This window comes from Perognathus longimembris, chromosome 10, assembly GCF_023159225.1.
Source record: "Perognathus longimembris pacificus isolate PPM17 chromosome 10, ASM2315922v1, whole genome shotgun sequence".
NCBI classification, from domain to species: domain Eukaryota; kingdom Metazoa; phylum Chordata; class Mammalia; order Rodentia; family Heteromyidae; genus Perognathus; species Perognathus longimembris.
The window spans coordinates 46,265,022-46,278,307 of NC_063170.1; the positions used below are offsets into that span (position 1 = coordinate 46,265,022).

Below are 13,286 nucleotides of genomic sequence, written 5' to 3' on the forward strand. Positions count from 1 at the left end.
CTTAAAAAAAAAAAAAAAAAAGGAAAAAAATTCCTGAAAATTTTGCTTTGAGATGTTTGGTCACACAACATGTTGAATTCAGTGCCTACAGATTAGAATGGGATTATGCCAATCAGACTTGTATGAGACTTTGTTAGAAAAATTATTTTATCCAAGGTCATGCTTTGGAATGTAAAAGGACTCCTCCCCCCACCTAAATTAAATGATATTTTATCCAGTTGAATAATCTGCCTTACTGTCCACTTCCAGTTTGCATTAGCCAGTAGAATTTCTTCCCTGGATCATGTTCCTCTAGATAAAGAACAGTGAGAGCCAAATGCGTTGGCCTTGTGCCCTTCCTGGGGCATTGCAGACTGTCCAAGATCAGACCTTAATCTCAGATGATATGAGTGCAGGTTCGCAGTTCGGAGCCTGGACTACCTTCTCATCGGCATTCCCAGGGAGTTTTAATTAATTGAGGATTAGAGGGATTGAAACAATGGCTTCTGGGTCTAACAGGGGTGCTGTGCTCAGGGGTTCACCTGACAAAGTCCAGGAAAATGCCCTAATCATAGTCTTCCGGAGAGATCAGTTGTCACAAAGACCAACGCTCTTCCCCTCCCCACAATCTGTGATCACTGCTTTCTTTACATACATCTTTTAGGCTTCTTACAAAATATGTGTTTTCTAACCTGAGCAAGGAAAGGTGCACCCAGAAAGCTTCAGTCAGGTGTACAAGAGAGGACAAAGAGACACCCTCCACAGGAGCAGCGAAACATAATGGACCTTATCAAAACCATGTCTATTAAAAATTAAAACACTTCAGTGTTTCCTGCTGCTGATCATTCTTTACTAAATAGTCACACTGAGTGAGTCCTGGAGGGAATTTATTGTTTTTTCAACAACAACAGCAAAATAGACAACTCTGGGACAGCCTGGCTTTCTTTGGGGGTGTGGATGGCCCCTCCTTGACATGCCTCCTTCAGTCTTCTGTTCCTGAGCAGAATATTGTTAGATGGTAGGGACACTTTCCATGGTCAGAAACACAGGCTGTTTTCCTACTTTCTCCCTCTCTCTCACCCATTGTCTTTCAGTGGGGTGAAAAGGTCTTCACTGTTCTCTCTCTCCCTCTGGATCAAATCTTGCTATTTATAACTTTTTTTAGACATTGTCACGCATAGACTTCCACTCACGAAGGGTGTTTTTTGTTTGTTTAAGGCAACACGTTTCCTGGTCACCGAACTGTTTCCCAAAGTCGTGCTGATGGGATTATTCCAATAATTCCCTCCTACTGGCAGCATCTCCTAGCTGGGAATGGAAGCCAGCCTTCTGCCCTGGCCCGGGGTCACCAGACCTGTGGTTTTGCTGGCCAGGGAGTGGGTCTGAAGCCATTGCCTGGTGACTTTCTGATCCAGATGGACTTAGAATCTTTTCTTTCAAAATACATAGTGGGCAAAAGTTCCAATGAAGCCCATAACAATTTTAACAAGATTGTGGTTTATTAAAATCAAAAGGGGTACATTTGTTTACATGCAGGGTGGAGAAAAAGCATGCTACACAAGGACAATTCATTATTCACTCTGCAATTCTCAATGCGCAAATGAATTCATAGCTCCTTGGTAATAACCCTGTAACCTTTGGAGTTTACAAATGACAGGTTAGGAGCCAATGGCCTATGTCAACCCATTTTTGTCTAAAATAGACTGCCTGTTAAAAAAATAAACATTTGCACAGGAGAGAAGGAATCTTTTCTTTTAATAACCAAGACAAGAAAGAACTAAAATCTCGTTTCACTCTCTTCTTTCGCGCTAGAAGGCGAGATCACTCTCTCTAAACTTGACATAGAATAGAATAAACTTATGCAGCAGCTCAGGTCATGTAGGGCTGCTTCCCATGCTGCTTTTGAGGTAAATTTCTCTTCACTCAATGCCTCTGCAAACTATGGTGCCAAATTGCCCTTATTTGAATAAGTCATTTTATTTAGCGCTTTTCTTTAATCCAGACCTTAAACCTAATGTAAATTAAGTCTGAAATAATATACACAAAGGATAAAAAACAGCTTCCATGAGAAACAACACAATATGAATCTTCACCATCAGCTTGGTGGTTAAGAATGAGTCAGTGTTATCTCACAGCAAGGAATTGGGGCTGCTCTCTTGCCCAGACCCACTGGCCTCCTAGGGTATTCCATGTCTATCTGTATGGGGCCTAGATCTCAGTATCAATTTTAAAATTGTGTTAACAAACTTTCCTGATGGAGATGATGGCTACCAGCTCCCTAAACAATCCTGAGAGAATAGAATTCTGGCCCTTACTTTTTCTGCATACAAGAGTGAAGTGCTTCTCTAGTGAATGCTTGGTGTGCTTCAAGATCTCCCTAGTTTCAATAGCAGCCTTGCTTCCAGCATTCACACCTCCACCAGCCTGGATTCCCAACCATTCTCTATGTTCGCTTTCCATAAATTTCCTTTGGGGAAAAGCCATTCCTCAGATCCTACCACTTTATTGGAGCTGGGATCCAATGCTGATCCCTTCCAACTCATTTGAATTCCTATGATCTTAATTTACTCAGCAAATATTTTATGTGTGCATATGACATGCTGGATAGTACACTGGACCTTATTTTGTATTTTCTGCTTCCAGTCAGGTTCTAATAATAGAGTTTGGTGCCATCTGCTTTGACATATCCACTTGTCGTCCTTTCTTACACATTGAGAGATGACACGGACTATGCATTATACATTATTATGTATAGAGAAAGTCTTATGCATCACTATGTATAGAAGTAGTCTCCTTCTTCCCAAGAAATCCTAACACCCACTCTAATTATCATCTAGTGAACAAATCAATAAGTAGGTAAATACAGAGATGGCTTTTGGAATCATGAGGTTGTCTACCCATAGGAGCCTCTATTGTTTAGAAATTCAGAACACTGTTCTATCCTATTTGTGGATGTATCTGGGAATTCACTCAAAAGAAAAGAAGCAGTGGTTCTCACTAGACACTGTGTTGAAAATGAACTATACAACTTGTGGGTAGGGATGGGAAGAGGGACCTGGAAGAGAATAAGGGAAGGGGTGACATTGTCCAAAAAGAAATCTACTCTTAAACTGACTTATATAACTGTAATCCCTCTGTACATCACCTTTATAGTAATAACGATGAATAAAAAATTTAAAACATAAAATAAATGATAGCAAAGAATTTAAGAGGTTTTACTTATAACAATAGGTACTGTTCATTGGGTACTTGTTATGTAGCAGGCATTGTGCTGCTTTGCATGCATTCCTTCCTTGGGTAGACACAATAATCCCCTATATGGGTAGGTACTTTTGTAAACCTTTTTTTGTGCAGATGAGAGCACTCAGCCAAGGTCACACAGGTGGCATAGAATGCAAATCCACACATACCACACTAAAGCCTGCTTCTTAATTCTAGACCAGTTTCCAAGCAACAAAAATCACCCTCTCTGGGAGACAAGGGAGATTATAATACATGACAGCATCTAAAACTAAGGAATGGGGTTGGTCCAGGATTTGTGGATGGGGAGAAATCTACAGCAATGATTTAGAAAGTGGCGGAGAAGAGCAAGTAGCCCAACTTAATCCCATATAAAAATAGGAAGGTGGCAGGGAGGTGAGGCATTTTCTTCAAGTCCTTTAGTGATGGGGCTTAAGGACCCATCAAGAGAATTAGGAATGTTAGGTATTTATGTATGAGAGGATATGAAGTGACAGTTAATTGTTTTCTTGTAAGTTAGTACTGTTTCTGTACCAGAGTTAATAGTTGATGAGTTGAAGCAATGATACTTCATACACCTCCAGGATTAGACAGAAGTATTCTTGAATAGGTGATGAGCTTATTATGATTACTGTTGATCCTTCTTCTCCATATGTGTGTGGGATTCCACCCTTCCCATTTTTGGTAGGACTCCAGCTATTAGAAAGATTAGAAGAACATTAAGAAAGAAAGGTTCGAAAATATATGGTTAGAAAATGCTTCACTCAGTTTGTGATCCAAATCTATCTTCTTGATCTGGGTTGTTAGTGTTAATCTTTGACTATCACAAACAACAGAGGTCATGGCTAGTTTGAGATAAGTCTAATTAACCACCAGAAGTAATGATTGAGTAAAAGGAATCAAGACTAGGGGAAAAAAAAGAAGTTATGGTTAACATCAGAAATCATAGTGAACCTGCATAAGTCATGGTTAGCCAATGAAGTCCTCACTGAAATACCTGATTATGACTCATGTTAGAAAATAGAAAAACTGCCACTGAGCTAACATCCCCAGCCCTAGTGTCAGGCCTGATTGCAACCCAAATCAGTGAGTCTTCCTTCCGCTAGTCCAGATAAATTGTATGGCTCACTTTCTTAAACACAGAATATACCATCCTCAAGGAATACATTTAATATTTTAAAACTTGTTTTAAAGGTATAGTAAATCTAGAATTATATAAGACAGGCTGTGGTTATAATTAAGACTTCCTTGTTCATTCATTCAATCAACAATTATTGAATATCCACTATGTGTCAATATCTACCACTATTTTTGTATCAACCCAAGGACACTTAGCTGGTATATACAAGTATATTCTTATTGAGTTGAAAAATCAAAATACTTAGTTGTTTTTGAAAATGTTTTTGGCTTTGTGAGCCATGTGATCTCTGCCATCATCATGCAAAAGCAAGTGTAGGAACTAGCTTAACTGGCCACTTAGGTTCCATTTCATTAAAATGGGCAAAGGACTGAGTTTGGCCCGCTATTCCAATATATCATCTTCTCCTTTAAATGGGTCACCCAGAGCCCATGCAGGCTGCGGAGGGTGCTCTGCCATCTCATCCTGCGCTTACTTCCTATCAGTAGATGCCAAGCTTCCCACCACACTGCTGGTGATCCTCAAACATAAATTGGATGAGCTCCGAATTTCAGGTGAGTTACGCCGGAGTTACATGACATTGAGTCACGTGTGAGAAACTTGCCTATTTTCTCAGAATTCCTCAAAGAGAAATCCTCAAATCAGCATGGGTGGGTCTCCTAGATGTGCTTCGTTCCCATTGCAACAAGAAATGAGGGAGCCTGGGGCTCCACACCTCTTGGAGATTCCCTGTGCGGTGAGAGGGAGATACCTTGTGAGTGTTATGTTGTTTGACTTTCTTGTGTTGATGAGTTCCTTCTAATATTGACCCTTGCAGGCTTTCCAATTTAGCCAGAAATTCAAGGTTTCCACTTTAAATAATGTTAAAAGTAAAGGGATGAGTCAACCTATCTAAAACAAGAGTAAATAAATAGTAAAATTAACGTATGCAATTAAGCTACTTAATTTAATCAAAAATTTAAAACATATTAAATATAATTAAACTAGAATGGGGATATGCCTACACACACCCCCACATCTCCATACACACAGGATCCTCAAAGCAGATGGAAAAACAAAATTTATATAATGACTCACAGTGGCGAGGAAGAGGATTCATATGACGCCAGCCTGTGAGGCTCAGAGGGCATTTCTGTTTACCCAACCCTGTGCATAAAAATACCTCCCAGTATATATTTTAGTCAGCAAGTATTCTACCATGGTGGAAATGATTTACTGAAACTTAGACCTTCTCCTGAAACCCAGCCAGAAATCTGATTTAGAAAACCAAGAAGTCCTATTTAGTTTCTGCCATCATTGTTACTCAACTACCCTGGCTGGGTAATTAGTGACCTATGAAGTCCTTTCATTCTCTCTTCTTTTATCTGAGCATCATGAGCTTGTTTTTCTCAGCTCCACGTCCCTCACTAAGAATCTGCTGAACTGAGTCTTCACTTTGCAATCAACACAGGGGTCACCTTTGTCCAAGCCTCACTTTCACATGCACAGAAAACCATGACTTTTCCATCGTGTCTGAGCTTCTTGGCAAAGAAGCCACTGGAAGCTTTTATTAATTGAGCCTGTCCATCTGGAGGACAAAAGTGGCCTGTAGAATATTTTTGTGGGGAAAGATGTATGTTAAAGTGACCATTACCACACAGGCGCTGTTCAGCTTTCGCGGTGCTTGTAACCTGCTTTTTCAATTCTGAGCATATTTGTAGCTCCAGAGTTATCAAATTCAACTGTGTTTTCCTGGAAAGTAAGTGTGTGTGTGTGTGTGTGTGTGTGTGTGTGTGTGTGTGTGTGTGTAATATGTGGCAGGAATTGCAAACTGAAACCAGATTTCCAGGCACTTACAATTGAACCATGCCAGTAAAAATATGTTTATTTAGACGTGAGAAGCCTAGGGTGCCCATATAAGCATCCTAAACAATGTGCTTTAGAGGAGCTTTCTTGGTTTATGTGCTAGGGCTTTGAATATTGTTAGTCCCAGCTCCTGCAGTGTTGATGTACTACAGAGAAAGCCTGTAGGCTCTCCACAAAAGGGGGTGGGGGGAGACTAATTTTCTGCTCAACACATTCAGTCGTGTGTCTCCCATATTCAAGAGACTTGTTTCTGTGTAGGAATAAGTTATATCACAACTCATCAGATGCAACACCTTGCTCAGAGCAACAAAGAGGTTTCTGAGAGGAACATTAAGAAGGAAAAAAAGGTGCAGACATATCCTTTACCATTCACTGTTTATTCATTTGGGTTTCAACAAGTTTCACTCAATTATCTATTGACTGTAAATCTGTGGGTAAAGAAAATACTGAGGATCCTTGCTTGTGGAGTCTAAGGTCTGATTTATTTTACAAAGATCAGCATAAATCATTTCCTTTCTGAAAAAATTTAAAAAGCTAAAGAAGTATCCAGTAAGTATATGTCAAAACTTTAACTCATTGATATAGGCAATAGTTGAGGACAAAGCTTATTTAAGGGTTATGTAAGATAGATAGATAGATAGACAGATGATAAAGTAGATAAACTTATATAAGCGAGATAGATTGATAGATGGATAGATAGATTTAAAGATATATAGATTTATAGGTAGATAGATTCATAGATGATAGGTTTAAAGATGATAGATACATAGAGTAAAAGGAAATAAGAAGGCTAGAATAAGATTGCAAAGTTAAATGCAAAGGTAGTTAATGTTCTACAATCGTCTTCAGGACTGCTTTTCATCTGGCCAGAAATCCTTTTACCTAACACTAGACAAAGACAATTAAAATAAGTCATCTATAATATTCCTAGAGTTTGGGTGAATAGTAAGTAAATAGTGAGTCAATGTAACATTCTCCAAGATTGTCAGATGACCCATAGGTGGGCTTATTGGCCAGTGCCGTGTGATAGTGCTTCCCAGTAGAACTTTCTCCACTGATGAAAGTATTCTGCACGTGAACTGTCTAGGAGGGTAGCCACTGGCCGTATGTGCCAGTTGAATGTTTGAAATGGGGATACCACAAGCCAGGAAATGAATTTTTCATTTCATTTGGGATTTCATTGATTTTTTTCTCTTCAGTAGCTGCCTGTGAATACTGGCTATCTCATTGCCATTAAATGGACAGATACTTATTTTTCTGCCTTGTTTTCAGTTTGGGACCATTTTTCCCCCAAAATATTGGATAAGTGCTTACATTTTGTTGATTAAACCATATTTCAAAGGTTATTATGGGTGCTAACTATTGCAAGGAACTTGGAGGTGATTCCTTGGAAAGATCTAATTTTTGTGCAAAGCAAATAATTTCTTTTTGATGCAATGTTTCATTGGATTCACCAGAATGTTGGATTTACCAGAAATTGTTCTTGCTAGCCAAGTGGTTAGTTCGGCTCAGCCTGTTTGGAAAGATCCCACTTCTACCTAATATTTTCCAATGGTATGCACTGTCCTTTAACAAGACAGTAATGGCCATGTCTAGTTTTTGATTAAAAGAGGCTACAGGGTATGCCACAAAGGGAGCACTATAAATATTTCACAAGGGTTTTAGGTTGTAATAAGTTAACGTTTCTGCTTCCACCTCTTTGTTACTCAAAAAACAAGCATTGGTAAGGCTGGTCTTTTTTTTTTTTTTTTTTTTTTTGGCCAGTCGTGGGCCTTGGACTCAGGGCCTGAGCACTGTCCCTGGCTTCTTCCCGCTCAAGGCTAGCACTCTGCCACTTGAGCCACAGCGCCGCTTCTGGCCGTTTTCTGTATATGTGGTGCTGGGGAATCGAACCTAGGGCCTCGTGTATCCGAGGCAGGCACTCTTGCCACTAGGCTACATCCCCAGCCCCTCGCTGGTCTTGATTTCTCATGCAGCTCAGTTGTTTTACTTAACTTGCTCATATTCTTGTTTGCTTGCAGGGCTTTTTCCGCAGAAGTATTCAGAAGAACATGATTTACACTTGTCACCGAGATAAGAACTGTGTTATTAATAAAGTCACCAGGAACCGATGCCAGTACTGTCGACTCCAGAAGTGCTTTGAAGTGGGAATGTCCAAAGAATGTAAGTGGAATGTGAAAAGAGAAAAAAAAAATCCTGTTTGCCTTATCTATAAATATATTTGCTCAGCTTCCAAAATCAAATCCTGAAGGATATCAGCGTGTGAAAATCAGACCTTCACTAAAGATATACTCTGAAGGGTGGGTGTAAACAGAGATGACACATAAATGGAATGACTCAGGAGGTTTTTCAATAAAACTTGAGTGGCATTTGGTGAAAAGACAAGGGTTGGGTGTCGTGGACGGTGATTTGTACTCCCAACTAGTTACTGATTCACTGTATGCTCCAGAGTCCTTAGTAACTCAGGCCCTTTACACAGCCATGTGCAACCATCTCAGCAGGAGGAATAAGGATCTTCATAGCAGGGGATAAAATGAGAAAAGCAGGACTAGCAGAAGTACTAGTTTGCCCCCCTTTTTTTCAACTGTAAGAATCATCTATCTTTTGTTTATTTTATTTTTATTATATGCCAATACTGAGGCTTGAACTGAGCCTGAGCCTGTTCTGAGCTTTTGTACTCTACCACTTGGGCCACGTCTCCTCTTCTGGTTCTTTGCTGGTTAATCAGAGTTAAGAGTCTCACAGACCTTCATCCTGTGCTGGCTTCAAACCTCAGTCCTCTGCTGTCAGCCTCCTGAGTCGCTAGGGTTATAGGCATGAGCCACTGGCACCCAGCCCAGACTTTTATTTTAGAAGAAACATTTTGAAATTTGGAGGCTTGGTAATTTTTCAACTTCATTTATTTTTTCTTCCAAGTCTCTGATTCTACATAGTACTACATTTTATTAAGGCAAATGGGAGCATTTTAATAAGTTAAAAACAAGTGATTGGTCCATAAACATCTGATAATGGGGACCTAAAATACACATGCATAATGTAGACAGAATATATGCACCACAGTTTTTGTGTGTGTGATTTTTATTCTCTTTGCTCCTTTCATGTAGGGAATAGGAAAGTGACAGGTGAAGAAAACAGGTGTGAGAAATTCTGGGGCTGAGTGCAGGTGAAAAACCAATGGGATTCCCATCCAGGTCATTCATCCTGTGACCTGGGATCTTGGTGAAAGCCCACAGCACATGTGAGTCACTAGGTTAGGTGCTAGACAGGGACCCTGAAGGGGCCAGAGACATGGCCAATTCTTCCAAAGTGTAGGACAGACAGGCACCCTGTACACAATCTTATAATGAGTTTAGGCTTTTATATCATGAATGAAAGCTTTCTGGATTTTAGAGCTAAAGAATGCAGTCTGGGAAGAAGACTGAGGAAAGAGGGGAAGCCATTGTCCCTGCGCTGCATGCATTCTAAGTTCTCATCTGTGACTGATTGGTTTTCTGCGAGCCTGCTACTCAGGGATCCAGAGGCCATTTCTTAATGTAGCCATCTTTCCTAGTTGTGCTCTGAAAGTTCCTTAACCTTTCCTGAACCATGTTTGCTCAGATTGTCATTTGTTTTTACATCCCTTGGTTTTCTGCACTCCAAAGCTGGTGTTAATCAGTCAGCTCATACTATTAAGTCTGTTCTCTGTCCTGACCACAGGGGTCAATTCCCAGTATGAGTAGATAACCTAGGCCAGTCCAATGAGTGGTGATTCAGATGGTGCTTGAACACAGGAACACAGGTAGCCTCCTTTCCAATGCATGGGAACAGAGCTGCAGGTAGGCAGGACTACTCCTAGTTGCTGTCCTCTGACCTTAGGGGATGTCAGCTATGGCACCAGACAGGCACTGTGGATGGAAAAGTACAAAGGGAGAAAACAGGCCCTAAACGAGGGCATCACTGAATTCCAAAACCAGCCTCCTGTGAATCCCTGCCTCCAGGTCATTTTGTTATATTTGCCGAGAAGTATACATCAATGCCTTTGGAGTTGGGAATCCTTCTCTGTGAACAAGAATAAACTAGGGTACCTATCAGTCAGGGAAGTATCATAGCATGGACCTTTCCCTTCTAGACAGTTCTATCTGCAGATGATGGGCCATTTGACCAATTCATCCAAGCAAACTGATCTCTCCAAACTTTCAAGTTAGTAAATTACTTGTAACCGATAAATGTGGAACTAGGAAGCTAATATCCAGCTAGCACTGGGCCCAAATCCAACCCTTGACATGCAGAGCTTAGTGACCTGAACCCACCAGGTTATTTACGCATGTGCCCCTCACGGGATGAACAGCGACTGCTCCATTTTGGTCTGATTTTCTGTACACAGGGATGGCGCACTGCTTTGCTGTGAGGGCATTTCAGTTTAGAGTGAAATTATAAATGAGTAAGCCAGATGTCAACTAAGAGAAAATCAGTACTTTCACATTTATTTTTGTGGGGGCTGAAAACCCATTTCCTGCTTACATTACTTAAAACCCATATCCTGCCTCTCTATAAAAACTGGCAGCCTAGTTGGCAATTAAAAATAATAATAATAATGTTTACACACACAGGAAAACTCTAGCTTCAACCCACAAGGAACTTATCACCTTAATTAGATTTAAAAATACAGGAATACGAAGAAAAGGAGATCATTATATCCAAGTACATAAAAACAAATATGTTTTCTTAAAAGGAAATTGAAGGGGGAAATAAACACTTATAATGTGGGAATTGAGTCTAATAGAACAGTTTTAAAAAAACGGAAACAGAAAGAAGCAGGCAAAGTGAGAACCAGTAACTGACTCTAGCCAGGTGTATGCAAGTGAAAGGAAACCAAGCTTCTTGTGGAATGTTAGGCCTGAAAAAAGATCTTGGAGATTGGTTTCAATCACCTCTCATTTGATATGCAACACTAGTACCCAGAAAGATGAACCTGCTCAGCCAGCAATCCCTTACTGGCTAATGACAGAACCAAGTCTCCAATTCAAGTATGCTTCCTCTTCTCACCTTGCTTTTCCTGCACAAGCAAAATTATCAGTTCCATCCATAGCACAAGCCAGTTCATTAATATATGAACACTTTGGATGCAAATGACAAAAAAAACACCCTAAAGTGGCTTAAGGCTAAAAATACAAACAAACAAACAAAAGTCCATGCCTAACTGAAAAGTCCAGAGTAACATGGCTAGAACCAAAGGTGTGTGTTTGTTTGCAGGGGGGCATTTCTCTTTATCTCTCACTGTTACTGGATACTGTGTTGCCTTTCTTCTGGGGAATGCTTTCCCTGTGTCTGACCAAGATGGCAACCAGTAACTCCAGGGCAAGGTCTACTCAGCAAAAGAATACCCAGATGCTTTGATTCTGATCATCCCGTCAAAACTGAGGAATAGATTCTCATTGGCCTAACTTGGCTCATGTGTGTGCTATGTATCATTCTCCCAAGCCTAGGATTAAGGTTGACCCATCCAAACCATGTGGTCTAGGAATATGGAAGGAAATGCCCCCATACACACACACACACCACACAAAGAAGAACCAGAAAAGTAAAAGGCAAGGCAAGTGTGTGCCTTTTTGCTGATTAATTGGAGATAGATTATTGGAGATTTGCCTGCCAGGTCTGACTCTTAACCTTCATCCTCAGATCTCAACCTCCTGAGTAGCTATGGTTACATGTGTGAGCCACCCCTGCCAGCTCTGTAGTAACCACTTTGAATTCTTATCCCACTGACCCTCACCATATCTCAAAGAGAAAGAGTTTTTTATTCCCAACCTCTCCAACCCCTTCCTCTTTTCTTGGTAGATGTGGAAATTGAGACACAGAGAGGTTACTTACCTTCCTCAAGATAACACAGTTTATAAAGGGCTTTGTTGGACGTGGCGCTGTGACTCAAGTGGCAGAGCACTAGCCTTGAGCTGAAGAGCTCAGGGACAGTGCCCAGGCCCAGAGTTCAAGCCCCATGATGGCAGAAAAAAAAAAAAAGTTCCTGGAAAGGGCATTGCTGGAGTTTAGAACAAGTGATTAAAAAGTCTAGATTCAAACTGAAATACTGCAGGCCATAAAAGGCAGCTTTTAAAACTCAGAATTACTTTTCCTACTCTGTTTTATTGCCAGTGGTTAATAAAACAATAACTACACTCCTTGCTCTAAATTAGAGATGTATTCCCTAGAAAATCATGAGCAAATTTAATTCTTATAGATTAAGTTTGATTTTAAATGTGCAAGGGGACTTACTAGTAAAAAGAAATCCTTTAATGTAGCCAACTAGAAAAGTATTGTTAATTCTATGCTTTTCTGTCTGTGTAAATGCGAGTGGATAGACTTTATCAAGGGGTTAGCAAAGCCCAAGAAACCTTTTTTTGCTGAGTTATTGGTCAGAGCATGGAATTTGAAGGTGGGGAAAAAAAATGACTTTCAGCAATATACTGGAGGTGTTACAAAAATGTGTGAAGAAGCAGAGAAGGAAGCAAAGAAAACGAAACACTCTAAGTTGAGTGATAAGCATGTAACAATAGTATAACCCATGGTACTTGTAACGACGCCAGCAATGGAAGAAAACAGAGACGTAGGCAAGGGAAAGAAAGCATCACATTTAGGGCTGTGGAAGAGAAGTCTGGACGAGCTTGTGACATAATTAACTGTCCATGGTGTACAAGGAGGTTTAGGTATTGCCTAGAAGCTAGCCTACAAGATGGCCCTAGGTGTCAATACCCAGCCAGCTAGAGAATGGTGTAAAGCTTCAAGCCAGAGGGTATCAATCTGTGGCCCTTTAGAAATGCTTTGAAATTTTTGAGAATGCTTTTGGCTTTGTAGGCCATGTGATCCCTGCCATCATCATGCAAAAGCAAGTGTAGGAACTAGCTTAACTGGCCACTTAGGTTCCATTTCATTAAAATGGGCAAAGGACTGAGTTTGGCCCGCTATTCCAATATATCATCTTCTCCTTTAAATGGGTCACCCAGAGCCCATGCAGGCTACGTAGGCTGCCATCTCATCCTGGGCTTACTTCCTATCAGTAGATGCCAAGCTTCCCACCACACTGCTGGTGATCCTCAAACATAAGTTGAAA

At 40.5% G+C, this 13,286-nt stretch overlaps 1 protein-coding gene across 1 annotated transcript in view; it reads left to right on the forward strand.

Annotated features, from left to right (window-relative positions):
• Positions 1–13,286, forward strand: part of Rarb (retinoic acid receptor beta) — a 146,979-nt gene that overhangs the window by 63,909 nt on the left and 69,784 nt on the right. Inside the window, exon 3 of the mRNA XM_048355968.1 lies at positions 8,224–8,365. Within this exon, the coding sequence (XP_048211925.1) occupies positions 8,224–8,365 (142 nt within the window). The remainder of the gene's footprint in view (positions 1–8,223; positions 8,366–13,286) is intronic.